General features: G+C 43.0%; 2 protein-coding genes and 2 non-coding genes across 4 annotated transcripts in view; 3 read left to right on the top strand and 1 right to left on the bottom strand.

The window, feature by feature from the left end:
• LOC128043395 (SH3 domain-binding glutamic acid-rich protein-like) overlaps positions 1-24,705 on the bottom strand; it is a 170,458-nt gene that overhangs the window by 115,495 nt on the left and 30,258 nt on the right. The window lies entirely within an intron of this gene.
• Positions 2,388-24,615, top strand: LCA5L (lebercilin LCA5 like). The gene is made up of 7 exons (XM_052635726.1): positions 2,388-2,706; positions 10,145-10,659; positions 13,847-13,984; positions 17,355-17,439; positions 19,782-19,888; positions 20,055-20,172; positions 23,888-24,615. The coding sequence occupies exons 1-7, from the start codon at positions 2,388-2,390 to the stop codon at positions 24,613-24,615; spliced, it is 2,010 nt and encodes a 669-aa protein (XP_052491686.1).
• Positions 6,991-7,070, top strand: LOC128058434 (small nucleolar RNA U2-19). Its single transcript, XR_008200474.1, has one exon. It is a non-coding gene; the product is annotated as a small nucleolar RNA U2-19 (small nucleolar RNA).
• Positions 7,200-7,269, top strand: LOC128058432 (small nucleolar RNA U2-30). The gene has a single exon (XR_008200473.1). It is a non-coding gene; the product is annotated as a small nucleolar RNA U2-30 (small nucleolar RNA).

Below are 24,705 nucleotides of genomic sequence, written 5' to 3'. Positions count from 1 at the left end.
CAAGAAGAGAAAATCTGTCACTGCTTCCACTTTCTCCCCTGCTATTTGCCATGAAGTGATGGGACCTGATGCCATGATTTTCATTTTTATAATGTTGAGTTTTAAGCCAAGTTTTTCACTCTCCTATTTCACTTGCATCAAGAGGCTCTTTAGTTCCTCTTCATTTTCTGCCATAAGGGTGGTGTCATCTGCATATCTGAGGTTATCGATATTTCTCCCAGCAATCTTGATTCCAGCTTGTGCTTCATCCAGCCTGGCATTTCACATGATGTACTCTGCATATGAGTTAAATAAGCAGGGTGACAACATACAGCCTTGTCACTCTCCTTTCCCAAATCTGAACTGGTCAGCTGTTTCACGTCAGGTTCTGTTTCTCCTTGACCTGCAATTCCTGAGTCATACGTAACAGCAAAGAGACTACTAATACTAAAAACTCTATAATGATAGAAACATAGTAAAATCATGCTTCAGGTGCAATAAAACGGGCATCGTTATACTGTAAACACTGATTGTTCAATTATAAATGCTACTGAAACTCTGAACTGTACACTATCATAAATTGGATATACCAAGACTTAGCATGCTGTATGTACCCCATGGTCCAGAGGTTAAGAATCCATGTTCCAATGCAGGGAACATGGGTTCAACTGCTGGTCCAAGAAGATCACACTTTCCATGGGACCATGTGTCACAACCACTGAACCCTTGCCCCCTGGAGCCCATGGTCTGCCACAACAGAAGTTACTATGATGAGAAGCCCGCACTCCAGAACTAGAGAGTAGACCCTGCTGGCTGCAACCAGAGAAAGCCCATAGGCAGTAATGGAGACCTGTGTGTGTGTATATATAATATTATGTACATTAATATAAATTATATTAATAATATTAATATCATTATAGATAACATTAGTTATTTATTATATATAAATATTATATAAATAATGTAAACATAATACATTTATTATAAGTCCAAGTGAAAGTGTTAATCACTCAGTCATGTCTAACTCTTTGCAACCCCATGGACTGTAGCTCGCCGGGCTCCTCTGTCCATGGGATTCTCCAGGCAAGAATACTGGAATGGGTTGCCATTCCCTCCTCCAGGGGGTCTTCCTGACCCAGGGATTGAACCCAGGTCTCCCACATTGCAAGCAAATTATTTACCGTCTGAGCCACCAGGGAAGAGCATTTATAAACAAATAATATTAATTTATTTATTACAAATAATAAATGTATTAAAAAATAAATAGATAAATAATTTTTTTAAAAAAAGAGGGAAGTCAGAGTCCTTTAGTTACCTCACCTTAGAAGCCACCTCTGAGTCACACCAGAGTTAAGGGGATTACACCAGAAAGTGGGAATCGGTACAGGCCATCTTAGATGCTGCCCACCACCTGTGTGCATTCCAAAGTCAACGTCTGAAGGGTAAATGTGGTTCTCCTCTTGATCAGTCTCTGGGGAAGAACAGTGACTACACATGGAGGAATCACCTGGTTGTTTTCCCAGGTGAATGAATGAATGTAGCTAGGTGATCCTCACCATCCAGTAAACAACAGTGAGGTGCCATTTATCCCTCTTGATAATCAGCAGGAAGGCCTTGTCATCTTCCAGACAGCGCCTGATCACCATTTCCCAAAACAAAACACAGTTCAGACTGAGTCTAAGGAAGCTCAAAGTAGTTCTTAGAGAAAGATTCAGAAATAGAACTGGTTTGGGAATTTAAAGCATTCTGTGTTCTAGTGTGTATACATATATATATATGTATATATGTATAACTCAATCACTTTGCTGTACACCTGAAATTAACACAAGATTATAAATCAACTATATTCCAATTTTTTAAAATCCCAACAAACAACCAGCCTTAGAGAATAAGAATGTAATTCACTAACTTATAAATTGTCCCTGTTGTTGTTATCTGATGTGAACTTTATAATTCCTGTCAATATAGTCTCCCCAAAGTCCAGTCTCAGGAGTCTTATATTTTAGGTAGAAAAAAATATAAAAACCAAATTGAAATTTTTTCTGGAACCTACTTCAAAAATAATGTGTTGTTTTGCATCCCTAATTGTGCATTTATAGTTAGTTAACTATAATAAAGCATGGGCTTCCCAGGTGGATCAAGTGGTAAAGAACCCACCTGCCAATGCAGGAGACGTAAGAGACACTGGTCCAGTCCCTGGATCAGGAAGGTCCCCTGGAGGAGGAAATGGCAACCCACTCCAGTACTCTTGCCTGGAGAATCCCATGGACAGAGGAGCCTGGCAGGATACAGTCCATGGTACAAAGAGTTAGACACAACTGAACACGTACACATAATAAAGCACAGGTTCGTTGTAAGGGCTGTAGCTCTAAATCTAAAAATACTTTTCTTCTATTAGGTTGTTTACTATGTCATTGGCTGGTCCAACAGAAACAAATCTGGGTGGACATTTCCCCAGCACAGCCTTCGAAAATGGCGGGAGTTCCTCAAAAAGGGAGAGCAACAGCCCAGGTTTTCCCAGGAACAGCGAGGCCTCTGCCAAGAGTGTTGATTACAGCAGATCTCGGTGTTCCTGCAGAAGCCCAAGCTCCCACTGCGATTATTCAGAAGACTTTCTGTCTGTGTGCTCAGAAACCACAGCTAGAAACAACTACTTAGAGAAGCCTACAGTAAAAGAAAAAAAGGAGAAGATGAAGTATAATGTTTCTAAAATCTCCCAACCTAAAGGTAAGAAGCAAAATCTCCCAACCAAGACCAAATTTCGGGTTATAATAACATTATTATTTAATGCACTGGTAACCTGGAGTGGCCCATATTCAGTTTTATTGTTTTTCCAGATTGTACCAGTACTTATAAAATTATAAGTATTACAAGTGAATTTTTTATAGAAGGAGTAGGAAATAGAGAAATTAAGAATAATCACAAAATGACAGAAAGCCCTCTTGCCCAGCTTACCCTCCTGGAACCCATGAGTGAGGTTAGTTCCGTTTTTAGTTAACAGGTGGCCCTGTTACAGCGCACCACAGTACTTGGATTTCACGGGCTTCTTGCCTTTCATCTCAGCTGAAGAGGCAAGGTTTCAATCTCCAGTGAAATGTAACTATCTGTCTCAGCACCCCAGGAAGATGGTCTTCGAGTCCGGTGAGGCATATTGGCAAAGATGCTTTTTAGGATACAGGGCTGGTCAAAAGGCTGTTAATGTCATTTCCTTGTGGATTTTAAGAGTAGCAACAGCATCAGCTTCTAACTGTCCAAACTGAGAGTAGCTCTGCACCATCCTCGACCTCCTCACTTCCTGCCCCCTTGCCTAGACTGTGGTTATTCCCAGGCATGCAATGCCGGGCTTATAAATATTCCCTGTGTAGAAACCGCTGCCACTCTTTTCCGGCTGAGACCATCAGAACTGGTGTCAGTAAGTGGCCGAAAAACAATTAAGGGCCTGTTGAACGTGGAGCACGTCCGGTGCCACATTCGCCCAGTGCCTGCCTCCCACAGCCAGCCCGCCTGGGACCCTGTGAAGAGCTGGAGTCTTCAGTTGCCCTTCTTCCCAGCCTCAGAGCAGGGAGTCTTCATCTAAGACCTGACTCTGGGAGCCTTAGGGAATCCTTTGCATTTTGTATGAGTGCCTGTATCTATGTGAGTCTATTTGTGTTTGTGAACTTTCTAGGGAGAAGGACCCATAGTTTTCCTCCAGGTTCTAGAAAGGTTTCACAGCCCTTTCTTGGAGAGATGGGAGTCCTGCACCCACTGGCAAGGCCAGGGCAGAAGAGCCTGCCAGGAAAAGCCTGAACCACCAGGAAAGCCCATCCCAAAGAATAAACCCCCCAAAATTCAGAAGTAGTCTGGTCCCCGTGGGTTTATGACAAGAAATCATCAAACAATATACTACATCTTACACTGAGTCTAGAATTTCACAGAACTGTGTAAGAAGGCAGTTAGTGTTTATAAAATAATTTCTACAAGAAACAAATTGCATGTTGAGTTTTAAGAGCCTTACAATACAAATTTTAAAAACTGATTCCTCATTTATTTATTCCACAAATGTTTATTGTATCCTTTATGCAAGGTACTTATTCATAAATTGGCAGCAGCCCAAATGAACTATCACTTCACAGTGGACTAGAACCTAAATTCCATGATCCAAGTGAGGGTTTCCCAGGTGACACGGTGGTAAAGAATCTGCTGCCAATGCAGAAGACTTCGATCCTTGGGTATGGAAGATCCCCGGGAGGAGGGCATGGCACCCCACTCCAGTATTCTTGCCTGGAGAATCCCATGCACAGAGGAGCCTGGAGGGCTACAGTTCATGGGGTCACAAAGAGCTGGACACTGCTGAAGTGACTGAGCATGCAGAACCTAAATTCCATGATCCTAGTGAGGACTAGTGAATCCACTAGTGAAGACTTGTTCTCCCTTGGGTACTCTTTTGTGTGTGAATACTCTCAAATTATTTTAAGTAAATCTTGGCTGCTTCTTTAACCCAAATTTTATGCCCCTGAAGATCCCTGTACCCCAATGTGTAATGACCTTCAAACACTTGTAACATCAAGCTTTGTCACAGAATGATAACAAATATTCTTGGTGTATCCTTTTATTCTTTTCTTCCTTCACAGCCCATGTCTTGTAAGTGTTTGCCAAAAAAATTCAATCAGCAAGTAATTAAAGAATCAGTGCTTGGGTAAGGTAATTCCTGGGGTTCCCTGGTGGCTTTGTGGTAAAGAATCTGCCTGCCAGTGCAGGAGATGCAGGTTCAATCCTGGATCAGGAAGATCCCCTGGAGAAGGAAATAGCAACCCACTCCAGGATTCTTGCCTGCAGAATTCCATGGACAGAGGAGCCTGGCAGGTGCAGTCCATAGGGTCACAAAGAGTGGAACAAAACTTAGCAACTAAGTAGGCACACAAAAATGTAACTAACCTCAACCAATAAGGCATAATGTCTAGCCAATGCAGTCCCTTCTTGAGTGAAGGTTCAATTTCTGTTCAGCTTTCTGATATATAAAAGGAGACCTCTGACCCTCAGGGGCTGGTAACACTGAATCAGGAACCACCAATAGAGACCCAGAATTCACCCAAAGATAATAGCATCAGAGATTATTTTCAATTCTCATCGTAGAAAAGCACATTTTATAGCAGAAGAACATCTCATAGAGAAAAATTATAAGGCTAAAATGAGAACTTCAATTTGATAGGATTTTTGCTCTGGTTAGATACTAGAGATTTATATACTTCAGTTCAGTTCAGTTGAGTCACTTAGTCATGTCCGACTCTTTGCGACCACATGAATCCCAGCATGCCAGGCCTCCCTGTCCATCACTGACTCCCAGAGTCCACCCAAACCCATGTCCATTGAGTCAGTGATGCCATCCAACCATCTCATCCTCTGTCGTCCCCTTCTCCTCCTGCCCTCAATCTTTCCCAGCATCAAGGTCTTTTCAATTGAGTCAACTCTTCACATCAGGTGGCCAAAGTATTGGAGTTTCAGCTTCAACATCAGTCCTTCCAATGAACACCCAGGACTGATCTCCTTTAGGATGGACTTGTTGGATCTCCTTGCAGTCCAAGGGACTCTCAAGAGTCTTCTCCAACACCACAGTTCAAAAGCATCAATTTTTTGGTGCTCAGCTTTCTTTATAGTCCAGCTCTCACATCCATACATGACTACTGGAAAAGCCATAGCCTTGACTAGATGGACCTTTGTTGGCAAAAGTAATGTCTCTGCTTTTTAATATGCTGTCTAGGTTGGTCATAACTTTTCTTCCAAGGAGTAAGCGTCTTTTAATTTCATGGCTGCAATCACCATCTGCAGTGATTTTGGAGCCCAGAAAAATAAAGTCTGACACTGTTTCCCCTGTTTCCCCATCTATTTGTCATGAAGTGATGGGACCAGATGCCATGATCTTCATTTTCTGAATGTTGAGTTTTAAGCCAACTTTTTCACTCTCCTCTTTCGCTTTCATCAAGAAGCTCTTTAGTTCTTCTTCACTTTCTGCCATAGGGTGGTGTCATCTGCATATCTGAGGTTATTGATATTTCTCCCGGCAATCTTGATTCTAGCTTGTGCTTCTTCCAGCCCAACGTTTCTCATGATATACTCTGCATATAAGTTAAATAAGCAGGGTGACAGTATACAGGCTTGACGTACTCCTTTTCCTATTTGGAACTAGTCTGTTGTTCCATGTCCAGTTCGAACTGTTGCTTCCTGACCTGCATATAGGTTTCTCAAGAGGCAGGTCAGGTGGTCTGGTATTCCCAACTCTTGCAGAATCTTCCACAATTTATTGTGATCCACACAGTCAAAGGCTTTGGCATAGTCAATAAAGCAGAAATAGATGTTTTTCTGGAACTCTCTGGCTTTTTCAATGATCCAGGGAATGTTGACAATTTGATCTCTGGTTCCTCTGCCTCTTCTAAAACCAGCTTGAACATCTGGAAGTTTACAGTTCACATATTGCTGAAGCCTGGCTTTGAGAATTTTAAGCATCACTTTATTAGCATCTGAGATGAGTGCAATTGTGCGGTAGTTTGAGCATTCTTTGCCATTGCCTTTCTTTAGATTACTGTAAATAGGAAGCAATATATTTCTATAATTTGATTTTCAAAATGTGGTTCTTTCTTTTGTAGAAAAATTTACTTTCAGAATTCCTTCAATTATACCCTTCTTTACTGTGATTTGTCAATACAATGCCAAAACATGTGTGCACGTGGGTGCATGCTAAGTCGCTCAGTCATGTCTGACTCTTTGTGACCCCCATGGACTGTAGCCTGCCAGGCTCCTCTGTCCATGGGATTCTCCAGGCAAGGTTCATTAATGAAATACTGGATGGGGTTGTCATGCCCTACTCCAGGGGATCTTCCTGACCCAGGGATCAAACCTGTGATTCCTTATGTCTCCTGCACTGGCAGATAGGTTCTTTACCACTAGTACCACCTGGGAAGCCCACCAAGATGTTTTGTGATAGTCATTCAAAAAACTGGTATACCTTCTCTGAGATCCGCTCTCACTGAAGTGGATCAATGATGAAAATAGCCAAATCTGAGCCTCAGAAGAGCTCTCAGTCTACCTGATGCATGATCTCTGTAGTTCTGAGAACCAAGAGAATAATTTAAAATAAGGTGTGTGTGTGTTTTTGTAAAGGTGACAGTGGATAACTGAGGACTTATTGGTGGGTGAGTGAGAGCTGGCTGTGGATGTATGTGTATGAAAGACTGATCATTTCTGAGCAATGATGAAAAGGTTTTACTGTGGACCTTTATAACTATGAAGGTTTCTACACTTGCTCTGAGCTCAGAATTTTAAATAAGGGGGAAAAAATGGTATACCAAAAAAGAAAAGTTATTTTACTACGTTCATTTGCTTGGGACACCTTTTGCCCTATTGTCTTTGGGCAGAGGTGGGTGGAAGCCCTAAGGTGGGGTTGAGCAGGTATGCTTTGCAACTGATGCTGGAGCTGTGGAGAACAGGAAGGGGAAAGGCCTGCCTTTGAACCTCTTCCTACCCTGGTCTTTGGAAGAAGGGGCCACCTCCTTTAAGGTGACCTGGAAGAGAGAGAGGACCCAGCAGAGGGTAGTGCCAGCACCAGCAGGGACCTGGCTCAGGATGAGGACTTGAACCAGACTGAGGGCGCAGATGGCAGGAACAGAATGGGACTGTGACACAAAGAGGAAGATGACATCGAGACAGGACCACGACGGGGCTGGGAGGATGGGCACAGCAGTGTGACAGGAGGACAGAGGTGCTTTGAAAAGGAGGATGGGAGTGAGGGTGCACCCGGGGAAATGGCTGAGGAAAGTTGGAGCCAGTGAAGCGGGGCTTGGGCTTAGGTCTGTCCAAAGAGCTTATTTCACTGTCTGTACTGGGAAGGCATGACTGGTCTTGAGAAACAAGAGTCCCTTTTTGACTATGGACCTAGATGTACCTGTTTTTGGTGAATTAATTTAAGTGTTTTAGCTTAGTGGTTTAACAGCTAGGTGTCTTAAGAGTAGTTTAACCATTCAGCTTTTAAAAAAAAAAAAAAGGAAAGTGCTAATCGCTCAGTCATGTTTGATTCTTTGTGGCTCCATGAACTATAGCCCGCCAAGCTCCTCTGTCCATGAGGATTCTCCAGGCAAGAATGCTGGAGAGAGTTGCCATTTCCTTCTCCAGGGGATCTTCCCAAACTTGTGATCAAACCCATGTCTCTTGAGTCTCCTGCATTGGCAGGCAGATTCTTTACCACTGAACCACCTGGGAAACAGATAGTGTGGTCACTGAAATCTGTGTGGTCTGCCACCCCCGGATGCAGATGCTTTATCCCCAGGAAGTGTCCTCTATCTCTGCTGGCTCATTGTTTCCATCACAGGCAGAATTGCCTTTCCCACCACTAGACCAAACACACTAAGCCGTGTCTCAAACAATGTGTCCTCACTTGGGCCAATAGCTCAGGGCTAAGACCCCAGTGACACTGGCCACTAAGAGCCTTTCTCTGCAGGATGAGGATCATACATTTTTAAATTCTAGAATCCAGTTCCAACCACTCTTTCTCAGAATACAGGTATACTGATATATATACAGGCACACACATGTGTACATACACAGATGCACATATGAGTATCATATAAACGCACATACCTGTGGGGAAGTGGCAAAGGTACACAGACCTGAGTCTGTTTCACCACTTACTAGCTGTGTGCCCGTTGATAAGCATCATCACTAAAATGCAATAATAGACACTACCATATATAAAAATAGATACCATATATAAAATAGATAACTAATGAGAACATAATATACAGGGAATTCTACTCAGTGCTCTGTGGTGACCTAAATAAGGAAATCCAAGGAAGAAGGGATGTATGTGCACATATAGCTGATTCACTTTGCTGTACAGCAGAAACTAACACAACAGTGTTAAACAACTATACTCCAGTGAAAATTAATTTAAAGAAATAAAATGGGATAATAATACAGTGATGTTACACATACAGTTGACATACGCAAATTCAGTTATATGAGCTTGGTGTAATATCATTTCGATGCTTTTTGATCAAAATAGTTTCCTAAGCACAAACTATCTAACTGGTTAATTGAGTGCCCAGCCAAAAGCAACAAAGGAAAAACTGCCTATGTTAGATATATTGAGAGATAGAATACTTATATGAATTCTCTAAGCAATTTAATGGCTCTTTAAACATATTTTTAAATCTATGAGACCTTCATATATAACTCTTGGCTCTAATGTTACCCTCTAATTGCCTCATAACATTTTGTTGGCAGAATTACATCAGATAATCTATTACATAAAGCATTTAATTCAATGCTTCACATATGGGAAATGCTTGGTAAATGTTATTTATTCTTATGGTTTTTAGTTTACCTTTTATAATAGAAGTAAGTGCGGGTTTTAGAGTCAGAGAAGACCTGATTTCAATCCCTTTTATGTCACTTTGTGGTTATGTAACCTCATGCAAAGAGTTGACTCACTGGAAAAGACTTTGATGCTGGGAGGGATTGGGGGCAGGAGAAGAAGGGGATGACAGAGGATGAGATGGCTGGATGGCATCACTGACTCGATAGATGCAAGTCTGAGTGAACTCCGGGAGTTGGTGATGGACAGGGAGGCCTGGCGTGCTGCGATTCATGGGGTCGCAAAGAGTCGGACACAAGTGAGCGACTGAACTGAACTGAACTGAACCATGGACAACTGACTTATAATCTCTAGCTATAAAATGGACTACTACTGACCTTAAAAGGATTGCATTAAATGAGATCGCTGGACTTAAAGTACCTAGCATAAAGCATGAGTATTCATTCAGTGTTAGTTCCTTCCCCTTCTACCTTGTGTGTGTATGTGTATATGTGTGTGGGAGTAGGGGGGAAGGGGGGCATGGGTATTACAGATACCTGCATACTTACATATCTATATCCATATGATTGGACTTCCCTGGTAACTCAGCTTGTAAAGACTCCATCTGCAATGCAGGAGACCCTGGTTTGATTCCTGGGTCAGGAAGAGCCTCTGGAGAAGGGATAGGCCACCCACTCCAATATTCTTGCCTGGAGAATCCCCATGGATAGAGGAGCCTGGCGGGCTACAGTCCATAGGATCACAAAGAGTCACACATGACTGAGCAACTAAGCACATACATATGACTATAGTAACAGACTGGATTATCTTCTTACACAGGCCAGAAGGAAATCTCGGTTAGGAAAAAGCACAGCTGGAATGTACCATTTCTCAACTCTCAGATCAGTGTGGCTGCCCAGCGACGCGATGCCATGGCCCACCGCATCCTGTCAGCGAGGCTTCATAAGATCAAAGAACTGAAGAATGAGTTAGCTGATCTGCACCACAAAGCGGAGGCCACAGTCATAGAAAACCAATTTCTGAAACAACTCCAGCTTAAGCACTTGAAAGCTATAGGAAAATATGAGAATTCACAAAATAATCTACCTCAAATTATGGCCAAACATCAGAACGAAGTGAAAAATTTAAGGCAGCTCCTCAGGAAATCCCAGGGAAAAGAAAGAGCTGTGTCAAGGAAGCTGAGAGAGACAGACAGTGAGCTGCTGAGGACAAAAGATGCCTTGCAGGCACTGCAGAGGATTTCTGAAGACAAGAGTCTTTCAGAGAGAGAAGAGCTCACTCAGAGGTTGTCCATTCTTACAGCAAAGATGGAGGCAAACGACAAAAAGATACAGGTCTGTACTTCAGAGGCCTAGAAACATTAAGGTTCCAAAAGCAATCTGGAGAGGGTGTGCATTCATTATACTTGCCTGAGGAATGAAGCACTACTGGGCTGAGCACACGGATGGTGAGATGGGGTGGGGGCAGGAAGGGGAGGTGTGCAGGAGAAACAGAAACAGCCCCTCTTGTTGTGGACTGAGCCAGGGCTCCTTCTGTGTTTGTGTCACACAACCTAACTCAGGTCCACTCATCCACGGGCAGCAAAGCCAGTCTACTGACACTGCGCTGAAGTGCTAAAGGAAAGCGCAGCATTTATTGCAAATGCCAAGCAAGGAGTCCAGGTAGTTAGTGATCAAAATGCCTGAAATCCCCCAGTGGCTTTCAGGGAAAAATTTTTAAAGACAAGGTTGGGGTGGTGTGTTATGTGATCAGTTCATGGACATTCCTCTGACTGGTTGGTGGTGAGGTATTCAGGAGTCAGCATCATCAACCTTCTGGTTCCAGCCAGTCTGGGGTCTATGTGCTTGTGGGCAGCATGCAGTTAAACTTCTTCTACCTGGTGGGGGTTCAGTATCTGCAAAACAACTCACAGAAAATGGCTCAGAATATTACCTATAGCCCTTGAGGAGGAACTAGAAGTTCTTAACTTTAATAGCTAAACTATTATTTTCTCTTGTACTGTGTTTAGTCGCTCAGTCATGTCTAACTCTTTGCTACCCCATGGGCTATAGCCCATCAGGCTCCTCTGTCTATGGGATTTTCCAGGCAAGAATACTGGAGTGGGTAGCCATTCCTTTCTCCAAGGTATCTTCCTGACCTAGGGATCAAACCTGGGTCTCCTGCATTTCAGGCAGCTTCTTTACCATCTGAGCCACCAGGGAAACAAACTGTCTTACTTTACTATTTTCATTTCTTTCTGCATCTTCTCACTTCTTTGATTAAAATTACTCTTTGGAACTCAGGCAAGTTATAGGAGGCTAAAGGTTTTCTAAAGACAGGAGGCAGACGGAGGACATGTGGTGGGGAGGGGTCCCTATTCCAGAAAAAGCCCCATAGTGTCCTACTGGGTTACAGTGGGGCTCATTTATCTGGAAATGACCATTCTCTGAGATGGTCTGGCTGCCAGGGTTAGGGGAATCTGTTCACATGCTGGAGGGCGGTGTGTCGTGCTGTGTCGTGCTGTGCGATGTTGTGGGAAACCTTTCTTAGAAAGTGAGCCTCTGCTCCAAACTGCTTCTGAAAAGATCACTTCTCTAAACTGTAAGTGCATCTCCTCAGACCCTTCCTTGTTCTCTCCCTCATCCATCTGTCCAGTCTGACCACAAGGACCCATGTCCTGGAAACAGACAAGTTTTCTAGTAATATTCCTGGAGACAGATAGGGGAAAGGAATGTAAATCACTGAAGAAATGGATAGGTTGGTATTCCTCAAGGGTGCATGGTGGTTAAAAGCTTGGGTTTACAAGGAGTGATTTGGGAGAACACTGATTACACTGAGAATTCTGCCTATTCTACATTGGGTGGTTTTGGTCTCTGTGAACACAAAATGGAATGGACACAAATGGAATTAACTTATTCTTTCATTCCTTAATGGTGAGAGACAAGTATTATCTATGAAATAGAAATCATTCATAAAGTAGACAAGTATTTACTTGAAATAATAAGACATTCAGTTCATTTCAGCCATTTCTCAGTTATTTCTTTCTTTTTTGGTAAAAATCCTCCTCTATTTTCAAAGAGAATTTTCTCACGTAAAATGGATATGTGAGCTACAGGACATAATGAGGAACGTCCTTTTTTACTGATGTAAATAGTGTACCAAGTTTCTAATGTTTATCCTTTCAGGTAGCACTGAATCCATCTTAGCATCTGTCTGTCATGTGAAAGTACATGTATTTGTATCTCATCTACATATTCTTACAGATATGTTTAAGTAGTTCACGTCTCTATACTACAACCAAAACCAAAAAGAATTCAAGAACTACTTAGCTATTTTCTTATCAGGAGCACTTGGTCATATAGGAGATTTCACTTGATTTTAGGGCATTTGGTGGGGGGAAAACATTTGTGGGACAAAACGTGGGTATTTTTTTAATGTTAATATTTTAGAAAGTGTGATTTTAAAGATTATTTCATTTCAATCCCATTAGTTTATCATATTTTACACTTTAATGAGAAAGTGTTAATGTTATAATGAGGGAATCCATTAAGGGAAACTTTATGGTAAAAAAAGGAAAGAAAAGGTCTTTTAGGCCAACCTCCTGTTAAAGTCCTGCTCAAACAGTTCTCCAGTAAAACATGTCTCATTCCAGAAAGGTGAATAGGCAATAGTAAATCCTGCATTTTTATAGAAGGTTATTGGAGAAGGAAACGGCAACCCACTCCAATACTATTGCCTGGAAAATCCCATGGACAGAGGAGCCTGGTAAGCTACAGTCCGTGGGGTCGCAAAGAGTCGGACACGACTGAGCAACTCCACTCCGCTCCACTCCATTGTGCTAATAAGTCAGTCATTTCACTGTCTCACATATAACCCATTCACACGGGTGTGGCTCTGTGAGGCCCCAGCATAATTTCCAGTCTCGGTTAACTGAGAATCACAGTCCCACAGAATCATGATCTGCACTGATGCTGGTAAAGCTTTCAGCAAGAGATGCTTGAAAGATTTTCACGGAGTGCACTATGCCAAGTTAGCATAATACTTCATTTCAATACAATTGCTTAGGTTTAGTTTGAAAGTGTAACACTGCTGCTGCTGCTGCTGCTGCTAAGTCGCTTCAGTCGTGTCTGACTCTGTGTGACCCCAGAGACGGCAGCCCACCAGGCTCCCCCGTCCCTGGGATTCTCCAGGCAAGAACACTGGAGTGGGTTGCCATTGCCTTCTCCGAAAGTGTAACACTGATTATACTTATTGATTTTCAGGCTCTGTTCCCCCCCCAAAATTTCTTTTTTATCAACTTCCAGAGCGTAAAAAACATCAGACTGTAAACATGATATATATTCTCTAGCATTGGGATCTGAGATTTTTGGGCTTTGTGCCTCTCTGTGCGTGTATGATAATTTTTAGTTCTAATATGTGTTCTCCCCACTAAAATTATATTAAAATCTTGAACTTTTCATAAGTGTAATTAGTTTCATTACAGTTGACGTTTTGTATAATACTACACTGGTCACAAAGAGCTGAAATATGTACTGTTTTCAGGGCTTGGAGAAACAATTGAGGCTGAACAATAAAGCCTTTACTCGGCAGCTGACCTTTGAGAACCGGAAGACCTTAGCAGCTCAGGCTGCCACAAAGACTCTGCAGATGGAAATAAAACACCTTCAACAAAAACTTAAGGTACTTTTTTTTTTTAAAGCAAAATGTATCCAAACTTGTGAAATTCAGCTTCCAAAAATATCAGAGCTGTTGTTCAGTCATGTCCGACTCTTTGTGACCCCATGAACTGCAGCACACCAGGCTTCCTTGTCCTTCACTATCTCCCAGAGCTTGCTCAAACTCATGTCCATTGGTTCGATGATTCCAACCCACAATCTCATCCTCTGTTGCCCCATTTTCTTCTTGCCCTCATCCTTTCCAGCATCAGGGTCTTTTCCAATGAGGCGGCTCTTCCTATCAGGTGGCCAAAGTATTGGAGTTTCAGCTTCAGCATCAGTGTTTTCAATGAATATTCAGGACTGATTTCCTTTAGTGTTGACTGCTTTGATCTCCTTGCACTCCAAGGGATTCTCAAGAGTTTTCTCCAACACAATAATTTGAAAGCATCGTTTCTTTTGTGCTCAGGCTTCTTTATGATACAACTCTCACATCTGTACATGACTACCAGAAAAACCATAGCTTTGACTATACAGTTCAGTTCAGTTCAGTCGCTCAGTTATCTCTGATTCTGTGACCCCGTGGACTGCAGCATGCCAGGCCTCCCTGTCCATCACCAACTCCCAGAGTTCACTCAAACTCAGGTCTATCGAGTTGGTGATGCCATCCAGCCATCTCATCCTCTGTTGTCCCCTTCTCCTGCCCACAATCCCTCCCAGCATCAGAATCTTTTCCAATGAGTCAACTCTGTGCATGAGGTGGCCAAAGTACTGGAGTTTCAGCTTTAGCATCATTCCTTCCAAAGAAATCCCAGGGCTGATCTCCTTCAGAATGGACTGGTTGGATCTCCTTGCAGTCCAAGGGACTCACAAGAGTCTTCTCCAACACCACAGTTCAAAAGCATCAATTCTTCAGTGCTCAGCCTTCTTCACAGTCCAACTCTCACATCCATACATGACTACTGGAAAAACCATAGCCTTGACTAGACGGACCTTTGTTGGCAAAGTAATGTCTCTGCTTTTGAATATGCTTTCCTTCCAAGGAATAAGCGTCTTTTCATTTCATGGCTGCAATCACCGTCTGCAGCCCAAAAAGATAAAGTCTGACACTGTTTCCACTGTTTCCCCATCTATTTCCCATGAAGTGATGGGACCAGATGCCATGATCTTCATTTTCTGAATGTTTAGCTTTAAGCCAGCTTTTTCACCCTCCTCTTTCACTTTCATCAAGAGGCTTTTCAGTTCCTCTTCACTTTCTGTCATAAGGATGGTGTCATCTGCATGTCTGAGGTTATTGATATTTCTGCCGGCAATCTTGATTCCAGCTTGTGCTTCTTCCAGCCCAGCGTTTCTCAGCACTTTAGTGGAACCCAAAATAAATTTTTGGATTAAAGAATTAACTTATAACATTAAAATAGTTAGAATAATTTTCAGTTCAGTTCAGTCACTCAGTCGTGTCCTACTCTTTGTGACCCCATGAATTGCAGCACACCAGGCCCTGTCCATCACCAACTCCTGGAGTCAACCCAAACCCATGTCCATTTAGTCAGTGATGCCATTCAACCATCTCATCCTCTGTCATCCCCTTCTCCCCCTGCCCTCAATCTTTCCCAGCAGCAAGGTCTTTTCAAATGAGTCAGTTCTTCGCATCAGGCGGCCAAAGTACTGGAGTTTCAGCTTCAACATCAGTCCTTCCAATGAACACCCAGGACTGATCTCCTTTAGGATGGACTGGTTGGATCTCCTCGCAGTGCAAGGGACTCTCAAGAGTCTTCTCCAACATCTGAGTGGCCCATAAATTCATTTTATTTGTTTTTTTGAAGGATAGTTTATTTACAATATTATGTTAGTTTCAGGTAGAAAGTGGTTCAGTTATATTTTTTCAGGTTATTTTCCATTGTAGGTTATTATAAGATCTTGAATATTATTGCCTGGGTTATATGGTAAATCCTTGTTGCTTATCTACTTTACATACACATAAATTCATTTTAAAGTCTCACTTGCTTCTTACAAAACTGACTTTTAAAGTATGGCCTAACTTGGAAGGTATTCAGTTCAGTTCAGTTCAGTCGCTCAGTCGTGTGATGCCATCCAGCCATCTCATCCTCTGTTGTCCCCTTCTCCTCCTGCCCCTAATCCCTCCCAGCATCAGGGTCTTTTCCAATGAGTCAACTCTTCGCATGAGGTGGCCAGAGTACTGGAGTTTCAGCTTTAGCATCACTCCTTCCAAAGAACACCCAGGACTGATTTCCTTTAGAATGGACTGGTTGGATCTCCTTGCAGATTCCTCAAGAGTCTTCTCCAAGACCACAGTTCAAAATAGTGTCAAGTGAAATATGTTAAACAGAGAAAGACAAATACTGTATGATATCACTTAAATGTGGAATCTAAAAAATACAACAACCTAGTGAATATAACAAAAAAGAAGCAGACTCATGAGTATACAGAACAAACTTGTGGTTAACAATGGGGAGGGAGAGGTGGAAGGGTACTATAGGGGTAGGAAAGGAAAACGTTCAAACTATTAGGTATAAACTAAGCTACAGGGAAACATAGTACAATACAGGGAATATAGCCAATATTTTACAATAAGGAGTATAACCTTTAAAACTTGTGATCACTACACCACACCTGTAACTTATATAATACTATACATCAACCATACTTCAATTTTTCTTAGAAAACCAGGGTGTCAAACCTTTTGTTTTGCCAAGACTTAAAAAGTCAGCACTGAAATCTCAAGCTAAAGAGCAGTATTTTTGTTCCAGGTCCCACCCACCCTGCACTGGCTGTACAGACAAAAGTTTCTGTGATGAGGACAGTGTTCTCTCTCACTGTCCAACCCTGTGGTCACCACTCACATACAGGACTGAGCATCCACAATACGGGTCATGTGACTCAAAACTAAATATTTTTAGTTCTACTTAATCCAAGGAACAACATGATTAGTGGCCACTGAATTGCACCACAAAGAACAGTAAACTTCTTGGCGCAGACCCAGGGAACAGAAAAAAAATCTGTGAAAGAATTTGGCTTGCAAACTCTTCAAAATATTGTCTGAGTCACAGTGGTTTATCACTCTGTTTAAAAGCTAGTGCTTTTTTGGGACTTCCCTGGTGGTCCAGCAGCTAAGACTCCCCAAAGCAAGGGACCCAGGTTCAATCCCCAGTCAGGAAACAACATCCCACATGCCACAACTAAGACCCACCGTGGCCCAAATAAATACATATTTTTTAAAAAAGAACTAATTTTTTTATGTTGGGAATGATATACCATGATATGGCCAATTTCTGCTAGAGCTTACCAAGCTCCTCACATTAAATAGTTTTTTACAGAAAATGAAGGTTGATAAAAGTAAACACTTATAGAAATATTGGTATTGTGGTTCTTTATAGGAGAAGGATCGAGAGCTCGAAATTAGAAACATCTATACTAACCGGATACTCAGAAATTTACATGACAAAGAAGATTATCCAAAAGGTAAAGCATGTATCAATTGTTTTTGCTTGAAAGCTGTTTTAAAGTATGTAGTCAAATTTTCCTAACTAATATCACCAATATAATGGACATTTTTTTCAAGTTAATTTATGTATTTTAATTGGAGGCTAATTACCTTATTGTACTGGTTTTTGCCATACATTCACATGACTCAGCCATGGGTGTACATGTGTCCCCTATCCTGAACCCCTCTCCCACCTCCCCCTCCATCCCATCCCTCAGGCAGTACACCAGCCCTGAGCACCCTGTCTCATGCATCGAACCTGGACTGGCCATCTATAAATCATCCCACCCTCGCCTTCTTCCACAGAGTCCAAAAGTCTATTTTTTAAAAAATCATTTTGTTAGGCACTGTAACATAATATAGAATGACGAAACCACCCCCATGGTTGAAACAGCTAGAAGAAAACAGAGATGCAGTCCTTCTCCCCATCTTCGGCTTGGTCCTTTATGTCCTCACTCGCATGAATGAGGGGATAACTTTCAGTTTGATGCAACACGTCTGCCAAATACTGAACTTTCTAGGTAGATCTGTCATCCAGTGTGTGGATTTTTTGTTTTGTTTTCTGTTTGGGTTTTTTGTTTTTTGGTGTTTTTTTTTGGCGGAGCCTCATGGCATGTGAGATCCTAGTTCCCAGACCTAGGAATGGAACTCACACCCCCTGCAGTAGAAGCACCGAGTCCTAACCACTCACTGGACCACCAGGGAGGACCCTGTGTAGATTTTTAAGGTTACCTTTATTTAGGTACCTTTGGCTCAGATGGTAAAGAATCTGCCTGCAATGCAGGAGACCAGAATTCAATCCCTGGGTTGGGAATGGCAACCCACTCCAGTATTCTTGCCTGGAGAATTTCATGGACAGAGGAGCCTGGCAGGTATAGCCCTTGGGATGTAAAGAGTCGGACACGACTGAGCAACTAACACTCTCACCTCAATACAGTGGGTTTCCTGGGTTGCTCAGTGGTAAATCCACCTGCCAATGCAGGAGACAAAGGAGAGGCAGGTTCAATCCCTGGGTCAGGAAGATCCCCTGGAGGAGGAAATGGCAAACCCACTGCAGTATTCTTGCCTGGGAAATCCCATGGACAGAGGAGCCTGGCAAGCTACAGTCCGTGGGGTCGCTAAGAGTCAGACACAACTGAGTATGCATAAACCTCAGTGCAGTGCCCCCATTTTAAGTGTGCAGTCCAGTGGGTTTTGACATGTGCTTATACCCATGTAACCATTACCTCGGTCTAGATGTAGAATATGGCCGTCTCCTCAGGAGGTGCCCTTGTCCCTGGCAGTCAGGTCAGGGATCCTCCAGCCCCAGCCCAAAGCCACCTCTGACCTCCCTTCAGTCACAGTTGCTCAGTTTGCCTGTTTTACAGATTCACAAGCGGGATTATACAGCAGGTCCTCTTTTGTATCTGTCTTCTCTTGTTCAGCATAGTGCGTTTGAGACTCATCTATGCTGTGCTATTATCATTAGTTTGTAACTTTTTATTGCTGTGTTGTGTTTGTGTTTGTTGTTCAGTCGTGTCCGACCCTTTGTGACCCCATGGACTGTATGTAGCCCACCAGGCTCCTCTGTCCATGAGATTTCCCAGGCAAGAATACTGCAGTGGGTTGCCATTCCTTTCTCCAGGGGATCAGCAGTACCTTTTCCTTCAAGACAGGATGTACTTACTCACTCCCCACCCCACCCCCGACAGACAAGACCTTCCAGCAAGATTCTGCTAAGAGGAGGAACAACAGAAACACCTCTTATTTTGCTAGAAGAAGTAACTATGTATTTACTTTTCAAGGCAACAATCTCTTTGCTCTTGGTTTATAATCCAGAATAACAGCCAGCAGAGATGATAAAATCAAACATGGGGTTATTTAAATAGGATAAAACCTCCGAAGAAAGTGGCTACCAGATTTAGAAGTCGTGAACTTGAGCATGGGTGATCTAACCATTGATGACCATGAGCTCTGACGCAGGAGACATGGTGGCGCCCCTATCGCAACTGCAGAACTATGCTTCTGAACGCCTCCTGCCAGCAGGGGCCGCTGTGTCCTCCCAGAGCAATGCCCACCCATCCTCATGCCTGCTTGTATGGGCACCACTGTGATACCCATAACCTCTGCGGCCCAAAACAGGAGAAAAGTGCTAACATGGCAGAGGAGAAAGTGAAACTGGCAAATGTTTCATATTTACTGAACATCTTTAGAAAATGTCTAGTATACTTTGTTTCATTATTACGTTACCAACTTCAGTTGTTATTTTCTATTTAAACTCAACATTGCTTCCAAATGTAAGTTATGCTTCTCACATATATTGAATGTAACTGTTCTGTAGTTTCTTCAACAAAGTCAGTACAAGCAGACAAGAAAAGTTTTCCATTTACGAGTATGCGACACCAGGAAACCCAAAAATCGGAAGATGTTCCACCTTGGACAACTAAGGTACAGCAAATTTGAATTCTTGAAGTGTCTAATTAAACATACTTTTGCAAACATAGGCTTTACACACTTGTTCTATACAAAAAGTTGTTGTAGTCATTAAATAAAGCACAATTTAAAATTATCTCTACCACCAAAAAATATTTTTTGCCACTTTTCTAAATTATAGAGCAAAAAGACAACAGGAAACAATGGTCATAAAGAGAAATCTATTGAAATAATCCATGCAATTCCTCCCTGTATCAGCAAACTACCAAACCAAGAGGATTCCAAGAGAAAATATGAAGGTAATTTTAACAACTAGTAAGTCTCCTTTACACTTTGTTTTTTTAAGTTGTGAATTACTCACTATGTGTGTGTTTAAAAATATACCTAAAACAGATGTGTTCAGTTGAGAGAACTGTTATAAAATAAACACCTGCTGTTTTTTAAGTTGTGAATTACTCACCATATGTGTGTTTAAAAGTATACATAAAACAGATGTGTTCAGTTGAGAGAACTGTTATAAAATAAACACCTGCGTAGCCACTACCTTGTTTAAGAAACAGAACATGAGCATCCCCTGAGACACCCTGTGGGCTCTTCATAACCATAACCCTCTTGCCCCGCCCCATCACCACCACCAAAAGCAACCTTGACATTCCATTTTCTGCCACAGCTCCCAAACCTGTGTGTATCCTAAACAACATATTCACTTTTGAAAAACTGAGTCTCAAACCCAAACCCAGCTGAATTAAGGGAAGCACCGCCCCTGAAGAAGATTCCAGAGCAGGCAGGCTGGATACAAACTGGCTGCAGCTTCCCTGAGGGCACAGGGCCTGGCCAGGGTCAAGGTCATTCACAGTCCTGGGGGATGGGGACCCATAAGAGCCAGACACGTGGCAGGGTTGCTCTGCTGGTGCAGGGAGAGGCCCCGTGCACTGGGCTCTGGAGCATTCTCAGCCCACCCAGGCTGCAGACACCACAGTGGGAGAGATGCCTCCACCAGGCTACGGGCCGGTCAGGATGGACCAAGGATGCTAGAGGCTGCGGGGTTAGCTAGCAGAGTCTTGGTGATGCCAGCCCTTAAGGTTTAAGCCCTTGGCCTCAGGCCTGGTGCCCTTTGCCTCTGTGGTCCAGGGGCTCCCATCACCCTTCCTGCTGATTCTTGCCCCCCTTCTTCCTGTATCCTCCTGTAATGAATGCCATCCTGGACAAGGAGCAAAACCTCTACTGGCTTCTTGAGAAACAGGTGCACATTAGGCAACTCTGTGTACCTTTCCCTGGGGATGTCATGGTTCTACCCTAGACTTGGTTAGTAATGGACTGGAAAGAAAATTCTAGTACAAAGGTCATTTTCCCTCAGAATGTTGAAGACACTCCCCCATTGTTTCCATGTTAAATTATTGATATAGGGGCATCTGGGTGACCCTCCACCCAGCTGGGCAAGCACAACCCCCTGGAAAGAGCAGCCACGGGAAAGACCTCCCAGGGGGCCCTCAGGGCCTCGGGCAGTGGGCCTGGAGAGGCCACATCTTAGCTGTGGGGCCCAAGTGGCTTTATTTTCTTTTTGTAATGTTTATTTAGTTGGCCATGCCAGGTCTTAGTTGCAGTATATCCAACTCTTTGTGACCCCAATGGACTGTAGCCCAGGATACTTTCCTGATTCTTGCCTGATTCTCCAGGCAAGAATACTGCAGTGGGTTGCCATTTCCTTCTCAAGGGGATCTTTCTGACCCAAGGATCGAACCTCAGTCTCCTGCTTTGCAAGCATATTCTGAGCCACCAGGAAAGCTTTATTTTCTTTTTGTAATGTTTATTTATTTGGCTGGGCCAGGTCTTAGTTGTGACATGTAGGATCTAGTTTCCTGACCAGGAATCAAACCCAGGCCCCCTGCATTGGGAGTGCAAAGTTTTAGCCACTGGACCACCAGGGAAGTCCCCAAATGGCCTTAGAATGAAGTTTAAACAAACCCCAGGTCGGGTTGCACCACCTGGAAAACCACTGCTCCAATGCAGTAAATACTGGTTCTGTTTACGTTTTCCACCTGTTTTTTAGTCCATTTTGGTAATGGCTCAGAAGATAAAGTATCCGCCTGTAATGCAGGAGACCTGAGTTCAGTCTCTGGGTTGGGAAGATCCCCTGTAGACGGAAATGGTAACCCACTCCAGTATTCTTGCCTGGAGAATCCCATGGACAGAGGAACCTGGTGGGCTACAGTCCATGGGGTTACAAAGAGTCAGACACCACTGAACAACTAACACTCACACATATTGTCCTAGAAAGTTTCTTCATTTGCTTGACAAATATTTTCTGAGCATATACTGTGTGTCTGGGACTGCTCCAAATACTGGGGGAAAATGCCGTGCTCTCAGGATCCTGTGCCCTTGGGGAGATCAGCAGTGATGGAGGGCAATGGGTATGAAAAAGAGGGTCCAGACTAAGGAGGGGGTGGGGAGGAGGGGTGGAGGGAAAGACAAGGTTGAGTCCAGACAGCTCAGGAGAGACCAGTAAGGACATGACCTACTCCTGGCACAGAATGTCCTAGGGATGCCAGGGCCAGAGGAGGAGTCGTACAAGGGCTGTGGCCTCCAGGAAGATCCCCAGGAGCTGGAACCAGCTGGAGCAGAGGAGGGAGCAGACCCACTGCTGGGGCCAGGGAGGCCAGGCGGGGACAGGGGAGGCAGGGGAAAACAAGCACCTTCCCCCCATGGTCTCAAATGTTAACATTCTCATCAGGTGTTATAAGGCATAATATTAACAGTTATTTAGTATGTTTGACTAGCTTCTAGGCTCACCATTAACTCTTGAAACATACTACTTTCTCCTCCTAGTATTTTTTTTTTCATTTTCCTAGAGTGTAGGTAAATTATTTTATTCAAGAGTTTATTCACATGAGAAAACGTTTCAACTCTCTGCATACCCAACTGTGTCCCCATTCTCCCTCACAAACGATGGCCTCGCTGAGTGGCCGGCAGGGAGTGATGCTGTTTCCTCAGAACCCACGCAGGTCTGGTCCTGGGATGAGCAGAGGGCTGCACACAGGGTTTCCTGGGTGCCCGGGGAAGAAGCAGCAGAAGAAAGAGCATCTCTGCACCTGATGGTGTTCTGCAATTGTGTCTTCTGTCAGCACAGGCTACCTTCTCATTCTCTATAATTACTGCCCAGATTGCACAGCCCCAAGCGTTCTTGGGGGCTTCCCAGGTGACACTAATGGTAAAGAACCTGTCTGCCAATGTCTACGCAGGAAACATAAGAGACTGGGTTCGGTCTCTGGGTCGGGAACATCCCCTGGAGTAGGAAATGGCAACCCACTTCAGCATTCTTGCCTGGAAAATCCCATGGATGGAGGAGCCTGGGGTCTACAGTTCTTGGGTCCTAAAGAGTTAGACACGACTGAAAAGACTTAGCATGCATGCACTTGGACTCCTTCCAGGGATATTCGGGATGTTTCACTCTTACTAAATCAGGCTACAGTGAACATCCTTAGACACACTTTTGTATATTTTGGTAGAGTTTGGCTCTAAAAGGGAAGTTGTTGGGTCTAAGGGCATGCTCACCTAAAATTTTGATAGATACTTCCAAATCACCATCCAGACTACCTACCATCTTACTCACCCACCAATGGGGAACAAAAGTTTCCATTTCCCCATATTCTTACCAGTTCTGAAAATTACTTGCCAATTGGATGAGTGACAAATACTCTCATTGTTTTTTAATTGGCACAACCTAGCTGGTGATGTTGAACATCTGTTAATAATGTATTGGCAAAGTTTATGAACATCATTTTCTTTTGGCTTCATAATTTTCACTTATCTGGTATGTTCTTCAAAAGTATAACATATCAGACTTGCTAATAGCACCTTTCCCTGTATTCTAGGGTTGTACGCATTACTTTTATTTCCTTTTTGTCATTTTAATGTGCTTGTCAGGAGGTATAAATAAGTGTGCTCAACATGCCATCTTGAAACAGAAATCTATTAATTTTAAAGATCAATAAATTGACTATTTTTCTACTACAGATTTATCCAAGGAAGAACAATATTTGGAAGTACAACCGTCTCTGAAGAATACTGGACAACAGAGAGACAGAACAGAAAATCAAGAAAAGAAGACCACTTTGGTGAAAGAACAGGAACTACCACCAAAAAGAATTGAAGTAATCCATCCTGAAGGGGAAGGTGGTCAGGAAGACGATACAGAAAAAGACAAGTTTAAAAGAAGTCCAGAAATCAGTGACATGGGTGATATGCCAGATAAAAATGCTGCTCCAAATTTCAAAATACCCTTCAGACAAAGAAAGCATTATTCATTTACAGAAGCAATCGAAAACCTGCATCACGGGCTTCCCGCCTCAGGTGGGCTGGTCGGTGCAGGCAGCACGAGGTACACTCATAGCACAGGCAAGCACCACAGTCACTCGGAAGAAATGAAGCTGGAGCATCCTGCCATCGCCCACGAACCCTCCTTTGCTAAATCTTCCAGAACAAAGGCAAAAGACACAACTTTCAGGGAGAAGAAAAGCAATCTAGTGGAGGAACTCTTTGGATCAGGCTCTGTCTTAAAAAACAACCAAACAAGTACTACTGTTATGACAGAGCCTGAGGAGACTTTGCAGAGTACAAAGATACATCATCTACCCCCTAGCCAGGCATCCACCAGCAATGCTTTTGGAGATTCTGGAGTAACTGTAGTAAATTCTATTAAGTCATCTTCACCCGCAGAAGGAAAGACAAAGATAATTATTTAAATATAATCAGTATCCTAACCCACTCTGGCTTTATGGGCCTTTAGTCTTGTAACTTTAATGTGTGTTTTCAATACTTAAACTGATTTTTTA

Source organism: Budorcas taxicolor, chromosome 1, assembly GCF_023091745.1.
Source record: "Budorcas taxicolor isolate Tak-1 chromosome 1, Takin1.1, whole genome shotgun sequence".
NCBI classification, from domain to species: Eukaryota; Metazoa; Chordata; class Mammalia; order Artiodactyla; family Bovidae; genus Budorcas; species Budorcas taxicolor.
Note: the sequence above shows the minus strand (reverse complement) of the source record. Positions and strands in the feature narration are given on the sequence as shown.